At 46.1% G+C, this 25,041-nt stretch overlaps 1 protein-coding gene across 1 annotated transcript in view; it reads left to right on the top strand.

Moving 5' to 3' along the window:
* The window catches only part of MASP1 (MBL associated serine protease 1), a 459,649-nt gene that overhangs the window by 372,392 nt on the left and 62,216 nt on the right, over positions 1 to 25,041 (top strand). The window contains exons 11-12 of the mRNA XM_078666144.1: positions 18,087 to 18,221; positions 21,848 to 21,961. Of these exons, the coding sequence (XP_078522270.1) occupies positions 18,087 to 18,221; positions 21,848 to 21,961 (249 nt within the window). The remainder of the gene's footprint in view (positions 1 to 18,086; positions 18,222 to 21,847; positions 21,962 to 25,041) is intronic.

Genomic DNA, 25,041 nt, shown 5'->3' on the forward strand with positions numbered 1-25,041 from the left:
GATGCCTGGTTTCACCTTGGAGATACCCAGTAGGGACCATCTCACATGGAAAGCCAGGACGGGTTCCCCAGCGGTCTACAGCGCAGAGATACTCCTTCGGGAGTCAATTCTAGCGCTTTAGAAACCCACAATTAATATGCATGTCCATCACACCAACATCCCATGCAGAACACTCACACATTCCATGCATGTCCATCACACCAACATCCCACGCAGAACACTCACACATTCCATGCATGTTCATCACACCAACATCCCACTAAGAACACTTACGCATTCCATGCATGCCAATCACACCAACATCCTATGCAGAACACACACACATTCCATGCATGTCCATCACACCAACATCCCACGCAGAACACACACACATTCCATGCATGTCCATCACACCAACATCCCATCCAGAACACTCACACATTCCATGCATGTCCATCACACCAACATCCCACGCAGAACACTCACACATTCCATGCATGTTCATCACACCAACATCCCACGCAGAACACACACACATTCCATGCATGTCCATCACACCAACATCCCACGCAGAACACTCACACATTCCATGCATGTTCATCACACCAACATCCCACTAAGAACACTCACACATTCCATGCATGTTCATCACACCAACATCCCACTAAGAACACTTACGCATTCCATGCATGCCCATCACACCAACATCCTATGCAGAACACCCACATTCCATGCATGTCCATCACACCAACATCCCACGCAGAACACACACACATTCCATGCATGTCCATCACACCAACATCCCATCCAGAACACTCACACATTCCATGCATGTCCATCACACCAACATCCCACGCAGAACACTCACACATTCCATGCATGTTCATCACACCAACATCCCACGCAGAACACACACACATTCCATGCATGTCCATCACACCAACATCCCACGCAGAACACTCACACATTCCATGCATGTTCATCACACCAACATCCCACTAAGAACACTCACACATTCCACACATGTCCATCACACCAACATCCCACGCAGAACACTCACACATTCCATGCATGTTCATCACACCAACATCCCACGCAGAACACACACACATTCCATGCATGTCCATCACACCAACATCCGATGCAGAACAATCACACATTTGAAACATGTTCATCACACCAACATCCCACTAAGAACACTCACACATTCCATGCATGTCCATCACACCAACATCCCACGCAGAACACACACACATTCCATGCATGTCCATCACACCAACATCCCCATCCAGAACACTCACACATTCCATGTATGTCCATCACACCAACATCCCACGCAGAACACCCACATTCCATGCTGTCCATCACACCAACATCCCACGCAGAACACACACACATTCCATGCATGTCCATCACACCAACATCCCATCCAGAACACTCACACATTCCATGTATGTCCATCACACCAACATCCCACGCAGAACACTCACACATGCCATGCATGTTCATCACACCAACATCCCACGCAGAACACACACACATTCCATGCATGTCCATCACACCAACATCCCACTAAGAACACTCACACATTCCATGCATGTCCATCACACCAACATCCCACTAAGAACACTCACACATTCCATGCATGTCCATCACACCAATATCCCACGCAGAACACTCACACATTCCATGCATGTTCATCACACCAACTTCCCACTAAGAACACTCACGCATTCCATGCATGCCCATCACACCAACATCCCACGCAGAACACCCACATTCCATGCATGTCCATCACACCAACATCCCACGCAGAACACACACACATTCCATGCATGGAGTGGTGTGGCTCACTGGTTAGAGGCGGCAGACCCGGAAGCAGAGGACGGCCCGGGACCAGGGTTCTATTCCCGACGCGGCAGGGTCGAGGACCAGGGTCAGCGGACTCGATAATTCTCGCCTCGGTGCCTACTCTAACCAGGGATCACACTAGGCAACTCTGGGCATTAGCTTGCCTCATCTCCACAACGGCCCCCCACATACGCAGGGGATGCCTGGTTTCACCTTGGAGATACCCAGTAGGGACCATCTCACATGGAAAGCCAGGACGGGTTCCCCAGCGGTCTACAGCGCAGAGATACTCCTTCGGGAGTCAATTCTAGCGCTTTAGAAACCCACAATTAATATGCATGTCCATCACACCAACATCCCATGCAGAACACTCACACATTCCATGCATGTCCATCACACCAACATCCCACGCAGAACACTCACACATTCCATGCATGTTCATCACACCAACATCCCACTAAGAACACTTACGCATTCCATGCATGCCAATCACACCAACATCCTATGCAGAACACCCACATTCCATGCATGTCCATCACACCAACATCCCACGCAGAACACACACACATTCCATGCATGTCCATCACACCAACATCCCATCCAGAACACTCACACATTCCATGCATGTCCATCACACCAACATCCCACGCAGAACACTCACACATTCCATGCATGTTCATCACACCAACATCCCACGCAGAACACACACACATTCCATGCATGTCCATCACACCAACATCCCACGCAGAACACTCACACATTCCATGCATGTTCATCACACCAACATCCCACTAAGAACACTCACACATTCCATGCATGTTCATCACACCAACATCCCACTAAGAACACTTATGCATTCCATGCATGCCCATCACACCAACATCCTATGCAGAACACCCACATTCCATGCATGTCCATCACACCAACATCCCACGCAGAACACACACACATTCCATGCATGTCCATCACACCAACATCCCATCCAGAACACTCACACATTCCATGCATGTCCATCACACCAACATCCCACGCAGAACACTCACACATTCCATGCATGTTCATCACACCAACATCCCACGCAGAACACACACACATTCCATGCATGTCCATCACACCAACATCCCACGCAGAACACTCACACATTCCATGCATGTTCATCACACCAACATCCCACTAAGAACACTCACACATTCCACACATGTCCATCACACCAACATCCCACGCAGAACACTCACACATTCCATGCATGTTCATCACACCAACATCCCACGCAGAACACACACACATTCCATGCATGTCCATCACACCAACATCCGATGCAGAACAATCACACATTTGAAACATGTTCATCACACCAACATCCCACTAAGAACACTCACACATTCCATGCATGTCCATCACACCAACATCCCACGCAGAACACACACACATTCCATGCATGTCCATCACACCAACATCCCATCCAGAACACTCACACATTCCATGTATGTCCATCACACCAACATCCCACGCAGAACACCCACATTTCATGCTGTCCATCACACCAACATCCCACGCAGAACACACACACATTCCATGCATGTCCATCACACCAACATCCCATCCAGAACACTCACACATTCCATGTATGTCCATCACACCAACATCCCACGCAGAACACTCACACATGCCATGCATGTTCATCACACCAACATCCCACGCAGAACACACACACATTCCATGCATGTCCATCACACCAACATCCCACTAAGAACACTCACACATTCCATGCATGTCCATCACACCAACATCCCACTAAGAACACTCACACATTCCATGCATGTCCATCACACCAACATCCCACTAAGAACACTTACGCATTCCATGCATGCGCATCACACCAACATCCTATGCAGAACACCCACATTCCATGCATGTCCATCACACCAACATCCCACGCAGAACACACACACATTCCATGCATGTCCATCACACCAACATCCCATCCAGAACACTCACACATTCCATGCATGTCCATCACACCAACATCCCACGCAGAACACTCACACATTCCATGCATGTTCTTCACACCAACATCCCGCGCAGAACACACACACATTCCATGCATGTCCATCACACCAACATCCCACGCAGAACACTCACACATTCCATGCATGTTCCTCACACCAACATCCCACTAAGAACACTCACACATTCCACACATGTCCATCACACCAACATCCCACGCAGAACACTCACACATTCCATGCATGTTCATCACACCAACATCCCACGCAGAACACACACACATTCCATGCATGTCCATCACACCAACATCCCATGCAGAACAATCACACATTTGAAACATGTTCATCACACCAACATCCCACTAAGAACACTCACACATTCCATGCATGTCCATCACACCAACATCCCACGCAGAACACTCATGTATTCCATGCATGTTCATCACAGCAACATCCCATGCAGAACACTCACGCATTCCATGCATGTTCATAACACCAACATCCCACGCAGAACACTCACACATTCCATGCATGTCCATCACACCAACATTCCACGCAGAACACTGACACATTTCATGCATGTCCATCACACCAACATCCCACGCAGAACACTGACACATTCCATGCATGTCCATCACACCAACATCCCACGCAGAACACACACACATTCCATGCATGTCCATCACACCAACATCCCACGCAGAACACTCACACATTCCATGCATGTTCATCACACCAACATCCCACTAAGAACACTCACACATTCCATGCATGTTCATCACACCAACATCCCACTAAGAACACTTACGCATTCCATGCATGCCCATCACACCAACATCCTATGCAGAACACCCACATTCCATGCATGTCCATCACACCAACATCCCACGCAGAACACACACACATTCCATGCATGTCCATCACACCAACATCCCATCCAGAACACTCACACATTCCATGCATGTCCATCACACCAACATCCCACGCAGAACACTCACACATTCCATGCATGTTCATCACACCAACATCCCACGCAGAACACACACACATTCCATGCATGTCCATCACACCAACATCCCACGCAGAACACTCACACATTCCATGCATGTTCATCACACCAACATCCCACTAAGAACACTCACACATTCCACACATGTCCATCACACCAACATCCCACGCAGAACACTCACACATTCCATGCATGTCCATCACACCAACATCCGATGCAGAACAATCACACATTTGAAACATGTTCATCACACCAACATCCCACTAAGAACACTCACACATTCCATGCATGTCCATCACACCAACATCCCACGCAGAACACACACACATTCCATGCATGTCCATCACACCAACATCCCATCCAGAACAGTCACACATTCCATGTATGTCCATCACACCAACATCCCACGCAGAACACCCACATTCCATGCATGTCCATCACACCAACATCCCACGCAGAACACACACACATTCCATGCATGTCCATCACACCAACATCCCATCCAGAACACTCACACATTCCATGTATGTCCATCACACCAACATCCCACGCAGAACACTCACACATGCCATGCATGTTCATCACACCAACATCCCACGCAGAACACACACACATTCCATGCATGTCCATCACACCAACATCCCACTAAGAACACTCACACATTCCATGCATGTCCATCACACCAACATCCCACTAAGAACACTCACACATTCCATGCATGTCCATCACACCAATATCCCACGCAGAACACTCACACATTCCATGCATGTTCATCACACCAACTTCCCACTAAGAACACTCACGCATTCCATGCATGCCCATCACACCAACATCCCACGCAGAACACCCACATTCCATGCATGTCCATCACACCAACATCCCACGCAGAACACACACACATTCCATGCATGGAGTGGTGTGGCTCACTGGTTAGAGGCGGCATACCCGGAAGCAGAGGACGGCCCGGGACCAGGGTTCTATTCCCGACGCGGCAGGGTCGAGGACCAGGGTCAGCGGACTCGATAATTCTCGCCTCTGTGCCTACTCTAACCAGGGATCACACTAGGCAACTCTGGGCATTAGCTTGCCTCATCTCCACAACGGCCCCCTGTGGTGTTGGGTTCAAATCAGGCCTACATACTCTGCTAAACTCTCGAACGCCTTAGTATAGAAGTTGGCACGGACACTGGAAAAGGTAAAAGACAAGTTTATTAAGACCCCATGGGGTGGTGATACATTCCTACAGCACCCTTCGGCAATGTAAGAAGTAGCACACCGAACATCGGTGCGCGACCTCTTTTATATAGTTTAATAGCAATAAAAAGATAGGCGGTTACAAGTTACACATTTTAGGTACATATAAGGTCATTTTTGGAACACAGCCAGCACGTGGGAGGAGTTCAACGGCACTGGTCAGTTAGTGTGAACATTCCTAAAGAGTGACCAGTTGATGCATAGTGCGCATGTGCGCTTGACCAGTACTAAAAATAGCCTGTTGCCGAGCAGAATAGTGACCATGGGTATCGAGAAAGGACGAAAGGGCACACTGACCACGAGGCAGCGTGTTCATAGGAAACGGAAGTCAGAGGGATTCAAAATGGCCCCCGTTCGTTTTGGTCAAGTTAACAGAAAAGACCGTGTAGCTGTGCTAAACGCTAACTCAGGAGCTGCCAAAACACGACAGACGGCCCTTTTAGCGTTTAGCAAAAGCTACCTCATAGTGGACGTAGTCAGAATGTTCATCCTCAATGTTAATAGCCATTATTTTCAATACTTCATCATTGATCAGTTTCTCTTGCTTATCAATAGCTCGTTTGGACGGAATACAGGCTGTGATACATACAGAACATAATGTAGGGCCACATTGAATACATAGACAAAGGAAAAATAGTACTCCAATAAAAACACAGAGAATCGTTAATAATTTCCAACCCCAAGTACTAAGCAGGGTCCAGAACCAACCAGAAAAGGTCCATGTTCCATTTTCTGGGTGGATCTCAGCAGCTATCTTATGTAATTTTGTAATCGAATCATATACAGAAGGTGAGTTATCTGGTACGTACACGCAACAACTACTTCCGATGACGCGGCATGCTCCACCTCTATCAGCTAGTATCACATCTAGAACCATTCGATTCTGGAGCGCCACAATTCTGGTAATTTGCAATTCCTCAGTAATATTCCCTAAAGCGGAGGCAGTTTCGTTAGCGACTGCTTCCACCACACGCGTAAGCCGCCTTATCTTCCTGCTATTCAGTGCAGCTCCTACGAATGAGAATAACCCCAAATTGAAATCTACATATTGTTGTAAAGTGGTATCAGTCTGGTCTATTTCATCAAGATCTACTGTTCGTTTGACCCTGTTTAGTATGAAATCATGGTACAGAACGTAATCATTGTGGTACATGGGAGGAGCAATAAATACAGGTGGTAATACAAAAGCTATATAACACGTTCCCAACCATCCCAATGGTAGACGATGGTATCCCTTATTTCCACAAATGAAATATGTGTTATGTGAAGCTACAAATGCAATTCCAATTGGTGTATCAAAGGTAAGTGTAATATTACATTCACTGCGGCCTACAGGGATTGTACCTTTATTTCTAATACACAAATCTGCTTTTGTATCAATGACTGTTATCATATGCGAGCTCGTCACATTTATAAGTCTTTGATTCGTATATACACGAGGTGTAGAAACATTGTCCGGACGGTACTCTTCCCATTCAAACTTAGTTCCTTCAGCATGTGGATAGCCGTCTTTGTCGTTATAACATATTTTATTCAACCGAAAAAGTAGTCCACCTTTCGTTGGCCATCGCAGAGTAAAAAGAAGAGTGTACCAAGCATGACAAGAACCATTATGAGAAAACGGGAGAGGAATGAGTGGTGTTCCTCCCTTCTTCTGATGTCCGGGCAACATTCCACATACCCAACAATTGGACGTGTTGGTCATGTTATGAGTATGATGCAAAATCTTAATAAAGCTGTTATTCAAATAAGTCTGCCTATGTCTTTCTTCGTGAAAAGGCAGAGTGAAATAAAAATGTTCAGATGGACTTGGAGTGGTGGGCAGCAAATGTTCTCGTACAGGAAACAACAGTTCTATAGTCCAAGCTAATACTGCGATCACCACTACGGTCAAGACAAACAAAACAACACCAAGAATTCTCCCTCTTCGTGTCGAAGGAGATGCCATAGTTCACAAAACAATACTCTTCAAGAAAACAACACTAAGCGGGAAAAATAAAAACGATGGTTCTGAACCGAGGCTGCCGTTGATTTGTTCTCCGGGATTCAAGACGGGTGTCGCTACACTGGGCAGAACTGATCCCCCCCCCCCTTGATATTCCCGGCTTCCGTTTCACAAACCTCAGAGCGGTTACCAACCAGTTTCAAAAACACAAAAGGAATCTTATTTCCTGGGGCGTAGATTGTACTTCACTTTATCAGAAACAACGTGGTCCGGGAAGGCTCCCTCCAATTCATCAGGCGTGACAGCTGGGCTCTTTTCTGTATCCAAAATCTTTCTGTAGTCGGATAGCACCACAGGGCTCACCAGATCCGGAGAGACACGTCGGCAGTGCGTTGAATGTATCCACCGCTTCTTGTTAGTGACTCTCACAGCAGTTCGCGTAGCCAGCAGCACTTGCTCAGGGCCATGCCATCTCGGTTCCAAACTGCTGGATCGTTCAAATACTTTGACCATCACGTGGTCCCCAGGGCGGAGATCGTGAGCCTCACCAGTGGAGTTATCAGGGAGCGCCTCTCGAACCTGTTGATGGATAGAAAGCAAATCATTTGTTAATCGTGCCAGATAATCGTTCATCATTATACAAGGCATATCATGTATCAAACGAGGTTTTGGAACTCCCCAAATATTCATAGGCCTTCCAAACACCACTTCGTAGGGTGTGAGGCCAGATCGAGAATGTGGCACTGACCGAATGGACAGCAATGCCAGAGGCAAAGCCTCCGGCCATTTCAGAGATGTAGATGCCACTATCTTTGCTAGCTTCAGCTTCGGAGTTGCATTGTATCGTTCTACTAAACCTGCTGATTGCGGATGAAAGACAGCATGGAATCGTTGCTTGATTCCCAATCCTTTCAGGACGTATTCCACTACTTTTCCAATGAAATGAGGGCCATTATCACTCCACATAAGTTTACAAACACCGTAGCGCGGGAAGTACTCCTTGAGTAACACCTTAGCTGTTGTCAATGCTGTATTGTCTTTCGTAGGGTAAGCCTCAATCCATTTGCTGAAGGCACACACCACTACTAGGACATACTTGAGATTATTACAGCGTTCCAGCTGGATGTAATCCATTTGTAGTACTTCGAATGGTGCAGTAGGTGGAACAAACCCTCCTTTAGGAGTATGAGTCCCTTGTCCAGGATTGTGCTGCAAACATATCAGACAGGTCTGCACTACTCTCTTAGCCGTGCTAGCAATGTCAGCATTTTCCCAAACTCGTGTAAGCAATTTAGTAATTGCGAGAGCTCCAATGTGTGCCAGCCCGTGTGTCATTTGCACCATTGTTTGTAAATAGGCCATGGGTAGTTTCCATCTCTCCATATCTTTACTACGCCAGCAACCCTCATCATCCAATACTCCTTCAGTGGCCCATTTCATACGTTCTGCCTCAGATGCTGACTTCTGTATATCTAGTATTTCTTCTCTAGCATCATGCCACCGCTCAGCTTGTGACTTCACCACATACATGGGGAAATTATTTTGCAGCATAGCGGTCTCTCTCGCAATGCGGTCTGCGAAAGCATTGCCTTGCCCTATTTTGTCCGTCACCTTTTTGTGTGCACTACACTTGACTATTGCAACTTTCTTTGGGCATAACAGTGCATTCAGGAGATCGCGTACCAACTCTCCATGCATGATGTGTACTCCGTGTGAAGTCAGGAATCCTCGTTCCTTCCAAAGTAGGCCAAAATCATGCACTACTCCAAAAGCGTAACGACTATCCGTGTAAATGTTCACACATAGCTCAGCACTTAACTCACATGCTTTCGTTAAGGCTATCAATTCAGCTGCTTGAGCCGATTTCTGGGGTATTCGTGCTGCTTCTACCACGGTCTTAAGTGTCGTGATCGCATAAGCTGCGGAAGTCGTACCATCTGGTAACCTCACACACGATCCATCAACCCACAGTTCCCCATCTACATCTGGAAATGGCGTATCCTGTAAATCGATACGACCCTTTGTCTGTTCCTCAGTCAGAAAAACACAATCATGTTGTTCTTCCTTCTGGGTCTCAGCAACAGGATCCGGCAGTAAAGTAGCAGGATTTAGTGTCGCACATCGCTTTAGTGTGATGTGCGGCGCCAACAATGTTAGCTCATATCCTGTCAAACGGGCACTGGTTAGATGCTGCGTTTTTGTTTGATTCAGTAACGCATCTACCGCATGGGGAACTAGCACCAACAATTTGTGTGACAAAACTATTCCCTCACTTTGTCGTATCGCAACTGCTGTTGCTGCAACTGCTCGAAAACATCCAGGCAATCCTCGAGCCACAGGGTCGAGTACCGCCGAGAAGTATGCACAAGGCCTCTGTTTGTCTCCGTGTGTCTGCACTAACATTGACAATGCGCACCCATCCTTCTCGTGTACATATAATGTAAAGATCTTCGTGTAATCAGGTGTACCCAACACTGGTGCAGAACAAAGAGCTTGTCTCAATTGCTCAAAAGCATTCTGACATTCATCCGTCCATTCAATGGGAATCGGTGTATCTTTAGACAACAATGCCAACAATGGTTTAACGATATGTGAAAAACCCAATATCCATTGCCTACAAAAAGACGTCAAACCTATAAAGGCGCGAACATCCTTCTGAGTGCGAGGGACTGGAGTATCTAGGATTGCTTGAATTCGATCTGGTGTCAATGCACGGCCCTCCTTAGACAAAAGATGACCGAGGTAGGTCACCTTTGGTCTACAATATTGTAACTTTTTCTTCGAAATTTTATGATTATGTTTGGCCAGGAAGGAAAGCAAAGAAAAGGTACTCTTCTCACATTGTTCTGGCGTGTCTGCAGCAAGTAAGATATCGTCTACATATTGAATGAGAACCACTCCCTCTTGTAAGTCAAAGGAATCAAGCTGTCTTTTTAATGCCTGACTATAAATGCTAGGACTTTCAGTATAGCCTTGAGGAATTCGACAGAATCTGTACGATTTATTATTTAATGTAAAGCCGAATAGATATCGACTGTCAGGATGTACAGGGATCGAAAAGAAGGCATTCTTCAAATCGATGACTGTAAAAGTAGTTGCCGTCGATGGAACCAACGTAAGCAACGTGGTGATGTCAGACACCACCGGGTACTGAGGCACCACTATCTTGTTTATTTCCCTCAAATCAATAATGAAACGGTAAACCTTAGCATCTGTATCTCTTTTAAGAATCGGTAAAATTGGGCTATTGCAAACATTGTAGGGGACTTCCTCAACTACTCCTGCCAAAATCAAATCGTTCACAATGTGCATCAAAGCAAGTTCTCCTTCTCTGGAAATCTTATATTGTGGGACACGTGGTAGAGATACTCCCTCCTTTACAGTAATACGTACTGGAGGGATTAACATCTGCCCCACATCCGTGTCAGAAGTGGCCCACAACGTGTTTGGTAAGGAGGCCAATACTTCAGATTCATGGAGAAAACACACTCGCTCAAAGTCTGGGTAATTCTCATTCAACACAACTCGCACTCCTTCTGGGGCACAGCGAATAGTAGCTCGAAAGTGTTTTAACATATCGAGTCCAATAATATTATCTGGTGTATTTGGAGACAACAAAAAGGGACATGGGGCAGCAAATTTATCAACATGAAATGCAACTGGTTGAGACAATGGGCTAGAAGTAGGTGTTCCATCGAACCCTATTGCTGTAATTACCTCGCCAGACAGGGGAGCCCTTGGAACCAAGTATTTGGACAAAGCGCTACGAGTAGCTCCTGTATCGACCAGAAATTGATCAGTGGAACCCAGAACATGTGCTTCTATGTATGGACCCCTTTGATCAACTGGTACCTCAACCGATTCCACACCCCATCCTACGCAATCCTATGCATAATGCTCATCTCGTGGTTCAGCAGGACCACCCTCATTTATCTGATATTGATTGCGGTTATCAAACGTATTATAATCAGACTGACCACGACCCCTTGCTCCATATCCTCCACGATCATTCGTACCATAGCCTCCTCGATCATTCGTGCCATAACCTCCTCTTGACCCTCCATAATAATTCCTAGACCTTCCACTTCCTCGTCCCCTCAAATTACGCTGCTCTCGAAACACCGGACAGTCTGCAATCCAATGCCCAAACTGTTTGCAGTATGCACATTGATTCACAGAAATGTCAGAACGAGGGGGAGGAGCATTACTGTATGATCCTCGCCCTCCTCTGTTATTTCCTCTCGTAGCCTGAACCTGGGCTAACATTACCTTCGTATTCAAATCCTTTGCTTTCTTTTCACTACTTTCTTTTGCCTCTAATTCCTGTCTTTCATAATATTGAGCCATAGTCAATAAAGAAGCAGGGGTTGCTGTGGTCCATGAACTTTCACTCGCTTTCAATCGTTTCGCAATCTCCGGTAGGAGATTAGCCACATACTTATCAACGAATAAATGCCTGCCAGTATCTTCTGTCAATAATTGACCACTGTAATCATGGAACGCTTCCTCGAAGCGAGGGAAAAAATCGGAAACTGATTCATCCGCTTTCTGCTTACAAGAGGCTAATATAGTCCAATCAATCTTTTTAGCGGGAGCAAGAGTCTTTAGTTTTGTTAGTATGGCCCCTGGAAGGTCTAATATTAATTGACACGGCTTACATGCTGGTTCTCTATCTAAATCAGCCTGAACAAGATCTTTCCAAGTGGCCCCGAGAGTCGTGAGGTCATCAAACCTACGAATCGCTCTCCACATATCAGGGGGCAATATCAACCCGAAAAATAGATCAATATCAACTAACGTCATGATACATGAAGAAATTGCACTTTCAACATTTTCATAGAAAGCCGCAGGGTTTTTACGGGGATCAGGTAAAGCATTCTTAAGCGCCATGACATCTGCTCTATTCCAAGGCGTATAAACCCAATTATATACAAAATACCCTTTCGCGTCTTTGGATCTTTTATCATCATCTGTGCCATCCCCTTTATGAGGGACATATAAAGGCGCAGCTTCTCGCATAGGTCTAACATTAATCGCAGCGATCTTATCTGTTTCAAAGATAGGGCATTCTTTGGATATCCCCGTCGCTCCGGACGTAGACGAATTCTTCGACTTTTCCAACTCCCGTAGTCGTGTCGCCTCATTACGCAGTTCAATCAAACGCTTGAAGAAGTCGTCCGCATCTGAAAGAACAAAAAGACCTTTACGAAAATTCTCACGACCCTTGGATATCTCCTTTGGTTCTAACTCGAGAGAATATTTTCTATACCGCTCAACAACTTCATCTCCAAAATGATCTAAAAAATACAGTCGTTCCTTATCAGGCCACTGTTCCATTTGTTCAGTAACGTCAGAAACAGTAACAGTATTAATATTTAGTTTTCGTGCAAATGAACGTAATTCCGCAGCTCATTCCGCATGTAACCTGGTACGCTGTGTTCGATCACTATCCTCGTCCGAGTCCTCGTTCGGAGCCGTAGGTACGATGTACGGAGGCGGACAACGATCTAGTAATGAAAAATCATCTGTTTCATTAGTAAGGACTGGATAAAGAGGACGCCTGATAGGGAATTGACCATTAACCTGTAAATTGCGTTCTCGTCTCTCCCTCACTTTCTTTTCCTGTAATTCCTTCTCCTGTAGCTGTAAAGCTTTGTCATGTGCAGCCTTCCGCTGCACTTTCTCCGCCAAGGCTTCCTCACGCTTCGCTCGTTCACGCACCTCTTTCTCCCACATACGCACACAATCAAACATATCTTGTCTAGACCTTCGCTGAAACAAACACTGCTCTACATACTGTACCTTTCGAAGGTCAAACGACCCATATAGCGGCCACTGTAATTCACGATCAGTCTTAGTATACTTATGCCATAATGTACTATACATTATAGGTGGAATACCGAATTTGACATACATTTCACGATTTGGAGTCCCCTCTGGGGGAGCCGGCTGCTTTTCACTTAATCGATAATTGGTACCATTTTCAGAACAGCACATCCTACGGAGTGTGCTAAAAACAGGCATGTTCCAAAAAGTACCACGAAAATGTGATACTACAAAAATGTCACCTAACGCGGTGTACCGTTCAAATCAAATAAATCAGAGAAATATCCCTACATGCCTGCCTATGTGAGGTGCACTTCACATATTCAAATTCAAATTCAAAGATTCAAAACGTTAGCTAACAAATTCAAATTCAAATTCAAAGTTTCAAAAAGCCACAGTAAGTGTCAGTAGACTACCTCACCGCTCAAAAGCTTACCAAATATTTTCAAACGTCCAAAGTCCAACTGCCAAGTTCTGTGATCAAATCAGCCAAAACGGCACATCACGACAATCCAAGATCAGAATCTCAGTCGAGGACCGGCGCCACCTGGAAGGTCAGATCAGAAGGAAGGGAAAACACACCGTGGGTGCCAAGACTCGGGTCACTCAGTGGCAGCGTACGCGTCCATGGCGAGTTTCCTGACCTTCGTCACGACCTCTCCTTCGGGCATCCGAGTCGCCGATGAGTCCCTTCGTGGTCGCCAATTGTGGTGTTGGGTTCAAATCAGGCCTACATACTCTGCTAAACTCTCGAACGCCTTAGTATAGAAGTTGGCACGGACACTGGAAAAGGTAAAAGACAAGTTTATTAAGACCCCATGGGGTGGTGATACATTCCTACAGCACCCTTCGGCAATGTAAGAAGTAGCACACCGAACATCGGTGCGCGACCTCTTTTATATAGTTTAATAGCAATAAAAAGATAGGCGGTTACAAGTTACACATTTTAGGTACATATAAGGTCATTTTTGGAACACAGCCAGCACGTGGGAGGAGTTCAACGGCACTGGTCAGTTAGTGTGAACATTCCTAAAGAGTGACCAGTTGATGCATAGTGCGCATGTGCGCTTGACCAGTACTAAAAATAGCCTGTTGCCGAGCAGAATAGTGACCATGGGTATCGAGAAAGGACGAAAGGGCACACTGACCACGAGGCAGCGTGTTCATAGGAAACGGAAGTCAGAGGGATTCAAAATGGCCCCCGTTCGTTTTGGTCAAGTTAACAGAAAAGACCGTGTAGCTGTGCTAAACGCTAACTCAGGAGCTGCCAAAACACGACACCCCCACATACGCAGGGGATGCCTGGTTTCACCTTGGAGATACCCAGTAGGGACCATCTCACATGGAAAGCCAGGACGGGTTTCCCAGCGGTCTACAGCGCAGAGATACTCCTTCGGGAGTCAATTCTAGCGCTTTAGAAACCCACAATTAATATGCATGTCCATCACACTAACATCCCACGCAGAACACTCACACATTTCATGCATGTTCATCACACCAACATCCCACGCAGAACACTCACACATTCCATGCATGTTCATCACACCAACATCCCACTAAGAACACTCACACATTCCATGCATGCCCATCACACCAACATCCTATGCAGAACACCCACATTCCATGCATGTCCATCACACCAACATCCCACGCAGAACACACACACATTCCATGCATGTCCATCACACCAACATCCCATCCAGAACACTCACACATTCCATGCATGTCCATCACACCAACATCCCACGCAGAACACTCACACATTCCATGCATGTTCTTCACACCAACATCCCACGCAGAACACACACACATTCCATGCATGTCCATCACACCAACATCCCACGCAGAACACTCACACATTCCATGCATGTTCCTCACACCAACATCCCACTAAGAACACTCACACATTCCACACATGTCCATCACACCAACATCCCACGCAGAACACTCACACATTCCATGCATGTTCATCACACCAACATCCCACGCAGAACACACACACATTCCATGCATGTCCATCACACCAACATCCCATGCAGAACAATCACACATTTGAAACATGTTCATCACACCAACATCCCACTAAGAACACTCACACATTCCATGCATGTCCATCACACCAACATCCCACGCAGACCACTCACACATTCCATGCATGCCCATCACACCAACATCCCACGCAGAACACTCACACATTCCATGCATGCCCATCACACCAACATCCCACGCAGAACACACACACATTCCATGCATGCCCATCACACCAACATCCCACGCAGAACACTCACAGATTCCATGCATGTTCATCACACCAACATCCCACGCAGAACACACACACATTCCATGCATGTTCATCACACCAACATCCCACGCAGAACACTCACACATTCCATGCATGTTCATCACACCAACATCCCATGAAGAACACTCACACATTCCATGCACGTCCATCACACCAACATCCCACGCAGACCACTCACACATTCCATGCATGCCCATCACACCAACATCCCACGCAGAACACACACACATTCCATGCATGCCCATCACACCAACATCCCACGCAGAACACTCACACAGTCCATGCATGTCCATCACACCAACATCCCATGCAGAACACACACGCATTCCATGCACGTCCATCACACCAACATCCCACGCAGAACACTCATGTATTCCATGCATGTTCATCACAGCAACATCCCATGCAGAACACTCACGCATTCCATGCATGTTCATAACACCAACATCCCACGCAGAACACTCACACATTCCATGCATGTCCATCACACCAACATTCCACGCAGAACACTGACACATTTCATGCATGTCCATCACACCAACATCCCACGCAGAACACTGACACATTCCATGCATGTCCATCACACCAACATCCCACGCAGAACACTCACACATTCCATGCATGTCCATCACACCAACATCCCACGCAGAACACTCACACTGGCTGAGCAGCTAGGAGCTGGTTAAGATATGAGTAACATCCGTACATAGCCAGGATATAACACATTCATTGCTTAGACTTCCCTTACCTACAAAGACTGCCCTTACGTACGCTGTCTGCCCTTACATACACCGGCTGCCTTTACGTAACAGACTGACCTTACGTATGCCGTCTGCCCTTACATACACTGGCTGCCTTTACGTACACAGACTGCCCTTAAGTACTATGGTGCCCCCTTGAAAATCCTTGCACCGTCACGGTGCCTGCCGTATGGTGCAGGAATTTACACAAACTCCCATTTCTCAATGGGAGCTTGTACTACAGGCGGTTTCCGCCCGCCACACAAGCTCAACAATTGAAATGGGAGTTTGCAACCGCACCATGTGCGGTCGTAACGTAATTAGGTGTACGGAACCGCTGAACTGTGGTCGGCCGGTTCCCACGTAGAAACGGTGTCAGTCGGAGGCAACTCGAACCAACATCGTAATGAGGCCCTATGTGATTTGTCCAGAATCACAGGATGTTGAGTCGACGCTGAGACTCGAACCTGGTTCCCCAGCTCGGAAGTCAGCATCTCTGGCCATTACCCACATCCTCTCCCCACCTTCATTGTTAATAGTTGGTTCTGTTTTAGGCGGCACTAATAGGAGACATTGGCTGGTGCAAGCTGCCTCCTAACAAGACCCACAGCGTTTATTTTTTTACAAATTAACCGCTGTCCCACGCAAATCCCATGGTTTTACCAAATCTGGGGGAATGCACCAAAAGATATGTCTCCTCAGGTGAGGCGTAGCGAGGAGAAATATCTTTATTTCTCCTAGTTCTTTCCTCTTTCTATGTGTGCTGCATTCTGCCTCAGGGGATTGTTTTTGTGCAGGAAGGTGTGCCTTCCTGTAGAAAAACAACTCTGCATGCAATACAGGCACCATTGCACCATGGTTCAAGGGAGCCTGCGTTGACGCCAGGCTACCCAAAACAGAGCCAGCGCAGGAGAAAGGCCAGGAATGCACAGTATTGGATACATACGGTTTGGTGCCATCCGGCCCTTTCCCTGACACACAGTGCAGTGCATCAAGAGCTGCGACACAATTCCCATTATGTCCCTAAATGTTTAAAAATTCACAGGTTTTTATGGTATTTATTGACTGCACTTGCTTTCTCAGCGATCACTTATCAGCCCAAACCTATGTGCATGGCGGTCCCTTTGGAATTTGCCCCTGTGGTACTAACCCTTTGCATTCCTACTGGTTTCAGTGTGTGGAAGCCCCAGGTTCACCAGGAGTGCCCTTGCCAGGATTGCTGGAGGAACCTATGCCAAGAAAGGCATTTCACCCTGGATCGCCATGATGGTTCAAGATGGCCGTCCCTTCTGCGGTGGCTCATTGATTGGTAAGCCGCGGGAAGCAGAAACTGATGAGCTGCGGGTCAAAGGCATATCTTGGGAGAATAATAAGATGACACATGCATAAAAGAGAAGGAGTAAAGTATGAGCTGGGTCAAAATGTCTACTGTATCAACTTGTTTACATTCCATTGACTCTCTGGCCTGCAGTGTTTCATCCAGTGCTTGCAAATGAATTTTGAATAGTGAATGGGCCCTGTTACCTCAGTATGCCCAGACGCGGATCCTGCAATGGTGTAACAATAGGCCCGCATCCCCCGCAGTACAGGAAGCCCCTGAATGCCAGGGGGTCCCCTCTGGCACTGTGCACGAGTGGCAGGCCCCTGGCCTGGCAAATTCTGACTGGGTCTGGAGCATGGGGTTTGCTTCTATATACTTTGCCGTGGGGGGCTCAAGTTTCATTACACCCGTGCTCACTGTGCCATTGAAACCAAGCTACACATGACTGAAAAGCCCCAATCAGGGCAAAGCTGGTCTTGGGTTACTGGTTCAGGAAGGCCCTGCCCGCCAGTTCAGGACAGATTGTTTCTATTGGTTAAGTATCAAGACTGATTTGCATATGGAGTGGTCCAAACTGAGGTGGCATGGTAGGCAAAATAACAATAGACTGGGATGTGGCCCGAGTATTAACCAGTGGCTGAGATTAATTTAAGCTTTGCACCCATCACTTTTTTGTATACTTCAGTGTGACGCCCTAGGCTCGATGGGTAAGCCCAGACGTGAGTCCCGTGCTCACTGTGAAACTAGAAACAAGTTACACTCAACTCAAGAGCTCCAATCAAAGTGGAAGTGGTTTTGGTTTGCTTGTGTTCCAGTTCAGAAAGAACCTGACCTGCAGTCTGGGCTAGACTGTTCTTACTGGAGCTGGGTCAAGACTGATTTGCATATTGCATGGTCCAAACTGAGGTGGTATGGTGTAGAAAATAACGATGGACTGGATGCGGCCCGAGTAATTACCAGTGGCTGAGATTCTAGCCTTAGCATCTAGCATTCCACCCATCACTTATTTTGTATCGTCCCTGATATGCTGCAGAATTCCCACTAGTTAGTGAAAGAAAGAGACAAGCAGTTGGATCTGACCCAAGAGGGCCATCTAGTGACCACTTGAAGTATTGCAACTTTGTGAAAGACTTTTTATGCTGTAGAATCATCAAGAAGGGCGGCAACTAGTATGCCTTGAGGTACTGCAGCTTTATGAAGTACATTTCAACCAATTCGCATCTGACCAGAGAGCGACATCTAGCGACCACTTGAAGTACTGCAGGTTTGTGAAAGACTTTTTAAGCAGTGGCATTTGGCACAAGAGAAACCTCCAGTGGCAGGTTGTGGTAGTGCAGGTTTATGAATGTCTTGTCGGCTTCATGTTTTCCAAAAAATCATAGTGAAAGTAAATACATATACATACATAGGAGGGCATTTGGCCGAATGTATTTTTCATTGAGGTGTTCAGTGGTCTTTTTGCTTCTTCCTTACACAACGCAGGACAATGGAAGAGTCCAGTTTATCCACAACCTATCCTCTCACTACAAGCAACCACAATTTGCTGGGAGACGACTACCTAGTTAGAAGTAGTCAGCTAAAAATGGGTTTGAAGGAACTTGTTAGTTCCAGTGACTGCTTGGACCTACGTATATAAGGGTGTCAGCGTTCCGAAGCAATAAAGACATTTATTGAAAGTTACAATATTGACTTGTCATCATTATCTGGCCTTGGAATAGTTACTGCAACAACAAGGTGATGCATGGAATGATTGAATTAATCTGTCTCTAACAATCGCTCAGGGCCGCATTCCAGTCCTTCATTTTTACCACCCATGTACGTCAGACAAAGGCTCACCTTATGCAAATCAGTACTGACCCTGCTCCTGATACATGGGAAGAGACCGCCCCTGACTGTTAGGTGAGGACCCCGCCAGACCGGACTACAAGCAACCCCAGGCCGGCTGGAGGCATCACAGTGTTCCCTTGCAATACATTTATTGAAGGTTGGAATATTGATTTATCGTCGTAACCCAGCTATAGAACATTTATTTCGCCTATGGAAAAGATGTCCAAATCATTAGAGGTGCAAAAGCTTATATGCAAATATATATGTTGAAGTCACACCCCCTTTGCTTCGTGAAAGATAGTTCAAGTAGTTGCATTTGACTTAAGGGCATTTAGCAGCAACTTGAGATACTAAACATTTGTGAAGACTTTGAAAGCAGTAGGATCTGACTCCAGAGTGACATCTAGTGATGACTTGAGGTACTGCAGCTTTTTGAAAGACTGCAAGCAGTTGGATCTGACTTCAGAGTGACATCTAGTGATGACTTGAGGTTCTGCAGCTTTTTGAAAGACTAAGCAGTTGCTTCTGCCTCGAGAGGGACATCTAGTGATGAATTGAGGTACTGCAGGTTTTTGAAAGACTTTGTATGCAGTTGCTTATGACTCGAGAAGGACATCTAGTGATGACTTGAAGTACTGCAGCTTTTTGAAAGTCTTTGTATGCAGTTGCTTATGACTAGAGAGGGACATCTTGTAATGACTTGAGGTACTGCAGCTTTTGAAAGTCTTTGTATGCAGTTGCTTATGACTCGAGAGGGACATTGAGTAATGATTTGAGGTTATGCAGCTTTTTGAAAGACTGTAGGCAGTTGCTTCTGACTGGAGTGGGACTTCTAGTAATGTCTTGCAGGGCTGTTGTCTTGTTAAAGTCTTCAAGATGTTGCTTCTGTCTCATGAGGGACAGCTAGTAATGGCTTGAGATACTGAGGCCCGAAGGTCACCCTACAGGTTTTACCAATGCTTATTGATCGAGCTCCAGAGAGCAGCAGAAAGTCTTATTGTGTTATTTTGCACTGATAAGTGCATAGATTTACAAAGAAAAAATCCAATTTGCACTAGCTGCATGGTGCTAAGGCCAGTATAACTACTGGGGGGAAAATTACAATCAGTGTAAACAAGGTGTGCTGCTTCACCACCACAGCACCCTACATAATCCACCTTAAAGGACTGTACATGCCACCATCATGATGATGCCAGAGGAAACCAGATTTGCAGAGACCAGGAAATGATGACAGGCGTGTGGGGCCTCATACAACAGGGAGAACATATTACACATATAAAACTTGGGAGTCAAGAAGATGATTTGTTCACAACAAAACAGAGATGAGGTGCATTGTAGAGGAATCACATGGTAAGCAATCTGCCTTTTTAACTTGATGGCAAGTGGCTTTATTGGCAGAAACTCATTTGCAGCTGGAGGACAAGCCTAGAGGTTTTTGGAGACCACACTGTCTTGGCTGCAATACAGACAGAGAGGAATAGGTAAGACAGCCCATGGGGTTGAGTGCTTATTGTAGAGATCTGTAAGTACCCTGCAAGTTAGTGGCTTGAATCTCAGTCAGGCAACTCTGCATTTCATCCTTCTGAGGTAGATTGAAGAATACTATGGAGATGGGTAATAACAGCACTTGTTAGAAAGAACAAAAGATTAATTAAGATGGTGGTGTTTGATGGATGAACAGTACTCTAAGCTCTGCTCTGCATGAGAGTGTGTTAGCCACTGATGCTTCATAGAGCAGGCCCCCCACCTTATGAGTGATATATCCTCATGTCCTTCTTGCTTTGCAGGGGCTCACTGGGTTCTGACAGCGGCTCACTGCCTTCACCACCCCTTGGACATAGACAACCCTGTGGTGCATCCCTCTGACATCAGAAACGCGTCTTCATTCACAATTATCCTGGGTGAGTTGTGTTCAGAAATACAAATACATGAGAATTTGGGCATCTCTAAAGCATTCATATAGGAAACGATGAAAATCCAAAATGTGGTTTTAAATGTGGGTTAAGTGGGTTAACATGCCTATTATTGATATTTCCTATTTAGAAAAAAAGTGGCATTCTTGCATCAAAAATGCAGATATGCCTTTTCCTTGCACAGAAAATTGTCATATGTTAGCCCCAGCATGTATCTGCATACTGGTCCCCACTGGAAATAGACTTTGCTGCAGTGTGACTATTACCAGTTGCTAATGACCCAATATAGAGTTGGGTTGGCAGGGTACGCTGTCGCAGACGCCATGCCCTCACAACCTTCATTGGAGGTAGGGCGGACCTTAAGTATTCCGTCGACGGAAGGCTTCAGACGGACAGATAGGGCAGGTAGTAGTAGTGTCTCTATTCCAATAAGTATCTTACTACAATCCTTAATCATGACATTACTGCAAACTTAGATTGAAAGAGGGAAATAACAAGGCTATAGGGCCATATTATCAAAAAAGGGCGATACATTATCGCTGCTTTTATCGGCAGGAAACTGCCGATAAAGCGGCGATAATGGGCTTGATAATAGGGCCTTGTGAATTCCCATAGAAGCCCAGGTTAACACCAGCTCCTGGGCTTCTATGGGAATTCACAAGGGCATATTATCAAGCCCATTATCGCCGCTTTAGCGGCAGTTTCCTGCCGATAAAAGCGGCGATAATGTATCTCCCTTTCTTGATACTGTGGCCCACAGTTCCTCCACTGTTTTTCGTTATATAGGTGTGTGTTACCTCCAGCGCTTTCCTGCTGGTAACAGGCTAGGATTTCTTGAGCAAGAATAGATGTATGTCACTACAACGTATGCTTTCACAACGCATGCCATTACAATGAATTTTTTACAACGCAGGCTTCATTACAACGCATGCCATTACGACGCATGCCATTACAACGTAAGTATGGGTACGTAATTTATAGGGTAAGTGTTGGATAGTGTAGGGGTTAAAATTACTATTCTAACTCCAGGGGGGAGTAATAGTAGGGTAAGAGTTTGCTGGTGTAGGGGTTATGATTAAATTAAATACTTACCCATTCTTACGTTGTAATGGCATGCGTTGTAATGGATCCTGCGTTGTAATCGTTTCATTTTAATAGTAGTGCGTTGAGATGGTTGCGTTGTAAAGGATGTTTCCCGCAAGAATGTGGTATTGGTATTGGTATTTCCACTTTTCTCTCATTATAAAAATTCCTGATAAATGCATGGAAATCCATCTGATGATATTTAGCGCACATTTAGACACTTCAAACAAAATGCAGGGTCCTGATTCACAGATAAAGTCGTAAACCTACATCATGCCCGCATAGGTGCAGATTCATTTTCAGGTTATGACTGGAAACCAGTACCAGACTCCACTTTCAGGTGTAATTATGTGAACGTTTTGTGAATTCTTTTAGGCCTGGCTACAGACACCTTTTGCTGTCAGGCCACCCTTATGTTGTCAGTCTATCTAGCTATCTACAGTTACAGGATCGGTGGCAGCCGCGCCTGCTCGATCACACACACAGGAAAAGGTGCAATGTATGCAGCAGCAATGCAAGCTTCCCTGACACAAAGGATAGTTACAGGACAGGTGTCACACACAGAACATGTGCACCATGTGCATCAGCAATGCAAGCTTCCCTGACACAAAGGATAGTTACAGGACAGGTGTCACACACAGAACATGTGCACCATGTGCATCAGCAGTGCAAGCTTCCCTGACACAAAGGATAGTTACAGGACAGGTGTCACACACAGAACATGTGCACCATGTGCATCAGCAGTGCAAGCTTCCCTGACACAAAGGATAGTTACAGGACAGGTGTCACACACAGAACATGTGCACCATGTGCATCAGCAGTGCAAGCTTCCCTGACACAAAGGATAGTTACAGGACAGGTGTCACACACAGAACATGTGCACCATGTGCATCAGCAGTGCAAGCTTCCCTGACACAAAGGATAGTTACAGGACAGGTGTCACACACAGAACATGTGCACCATGTGCATCAGCAGTGCAAGCTTCCCTGACACAAAGGATAGTTACAGGACAGGTGTCACACACAGAACATGTGCACCATGTGCATCAGCAGTGCAAGCTTCCCTGACACAAAGGATAGTTACAGGACAGGTGTCACACACAGAACATGTGCACCATGTGCATCAGCAGTGCAAGCTTCCCTGACACAAAGGATAGTGACAGGATCGGTGGCAGCAGCGCATGATCGATCACACATACACAGAGCAGGTGCACCACATGCAGCAGCAGTGCAAGATTCACTAACACAAGGGACAGTGACAGGAGCTGTAATTATCCTCTGTGTCAGGGAAGCTTGCACTGCTGATGCACATGGTGCACATGTTCTGTGTGTGACACCTGTCCTGTAACTATCCTTTGTGTCAGGGAAGCTTGCACTGCTGATGCACATGGTGCACATGTTCTGTGTGTGACACCTGTCCTGTAACTATCCTTTGTGTCAGGGAAGCTTGCACTGCTGATGCACATGGTGCACATGTTCTGTGTGTGACACCTGTCCTGTAACTATCCTTTGTGTCAGGGAAGCTTGCACTGCTGATGCAGTTATTGCCACTCGGGCTACCTTTTCTTATAATAGTCTAATGTACAAACAGCTCTTTATTGGTCCCGGAGTAGCGTGCCACTCGCCAAAAAAGTGCTTCAACACCCATCAGGGGAGTGGAGAGGTAGTGCTCAAAAGGAGCACTGGAGGTGGATATGTATTCCTTTCGAAATGTATAAAAAAACATAAAGATCCACCCTCAGATAGATTTGAATTCACGTACTCACAGATTGTGTGTGTGTCCTACAGTGGTGGGAAGCACACAGTGTTTGTTTAAATACTCCCCACACACCAAAAGGTCCCTTGGTGTCATGCTTCATTGGGGTCTTTCCTACATGTTTCATGTAGGAAAGTGAGTGGAAAGGTCAGGAGTGAGTGAAGGAGTGAACTAAAAAGTACATGGCTCTTATTGACTAAACAACTTTAATATTCCTTGGAGCTGGTACG

Source organism: Lissotriton helveticus, chromosome 11 (genome assembly GCF_964261635.1).
Source record: "Lissotriton helveticus chromosome 11, aLisHel1.1, whole genome shotgun sequence".
In the NCBI taxonomy this organism is placed as follows: Eukaryota; Metazoa; Chordata; class Amphibia; order Caudata; family Salamandridae; genus Lissotriton; species Lissotriton helveticus.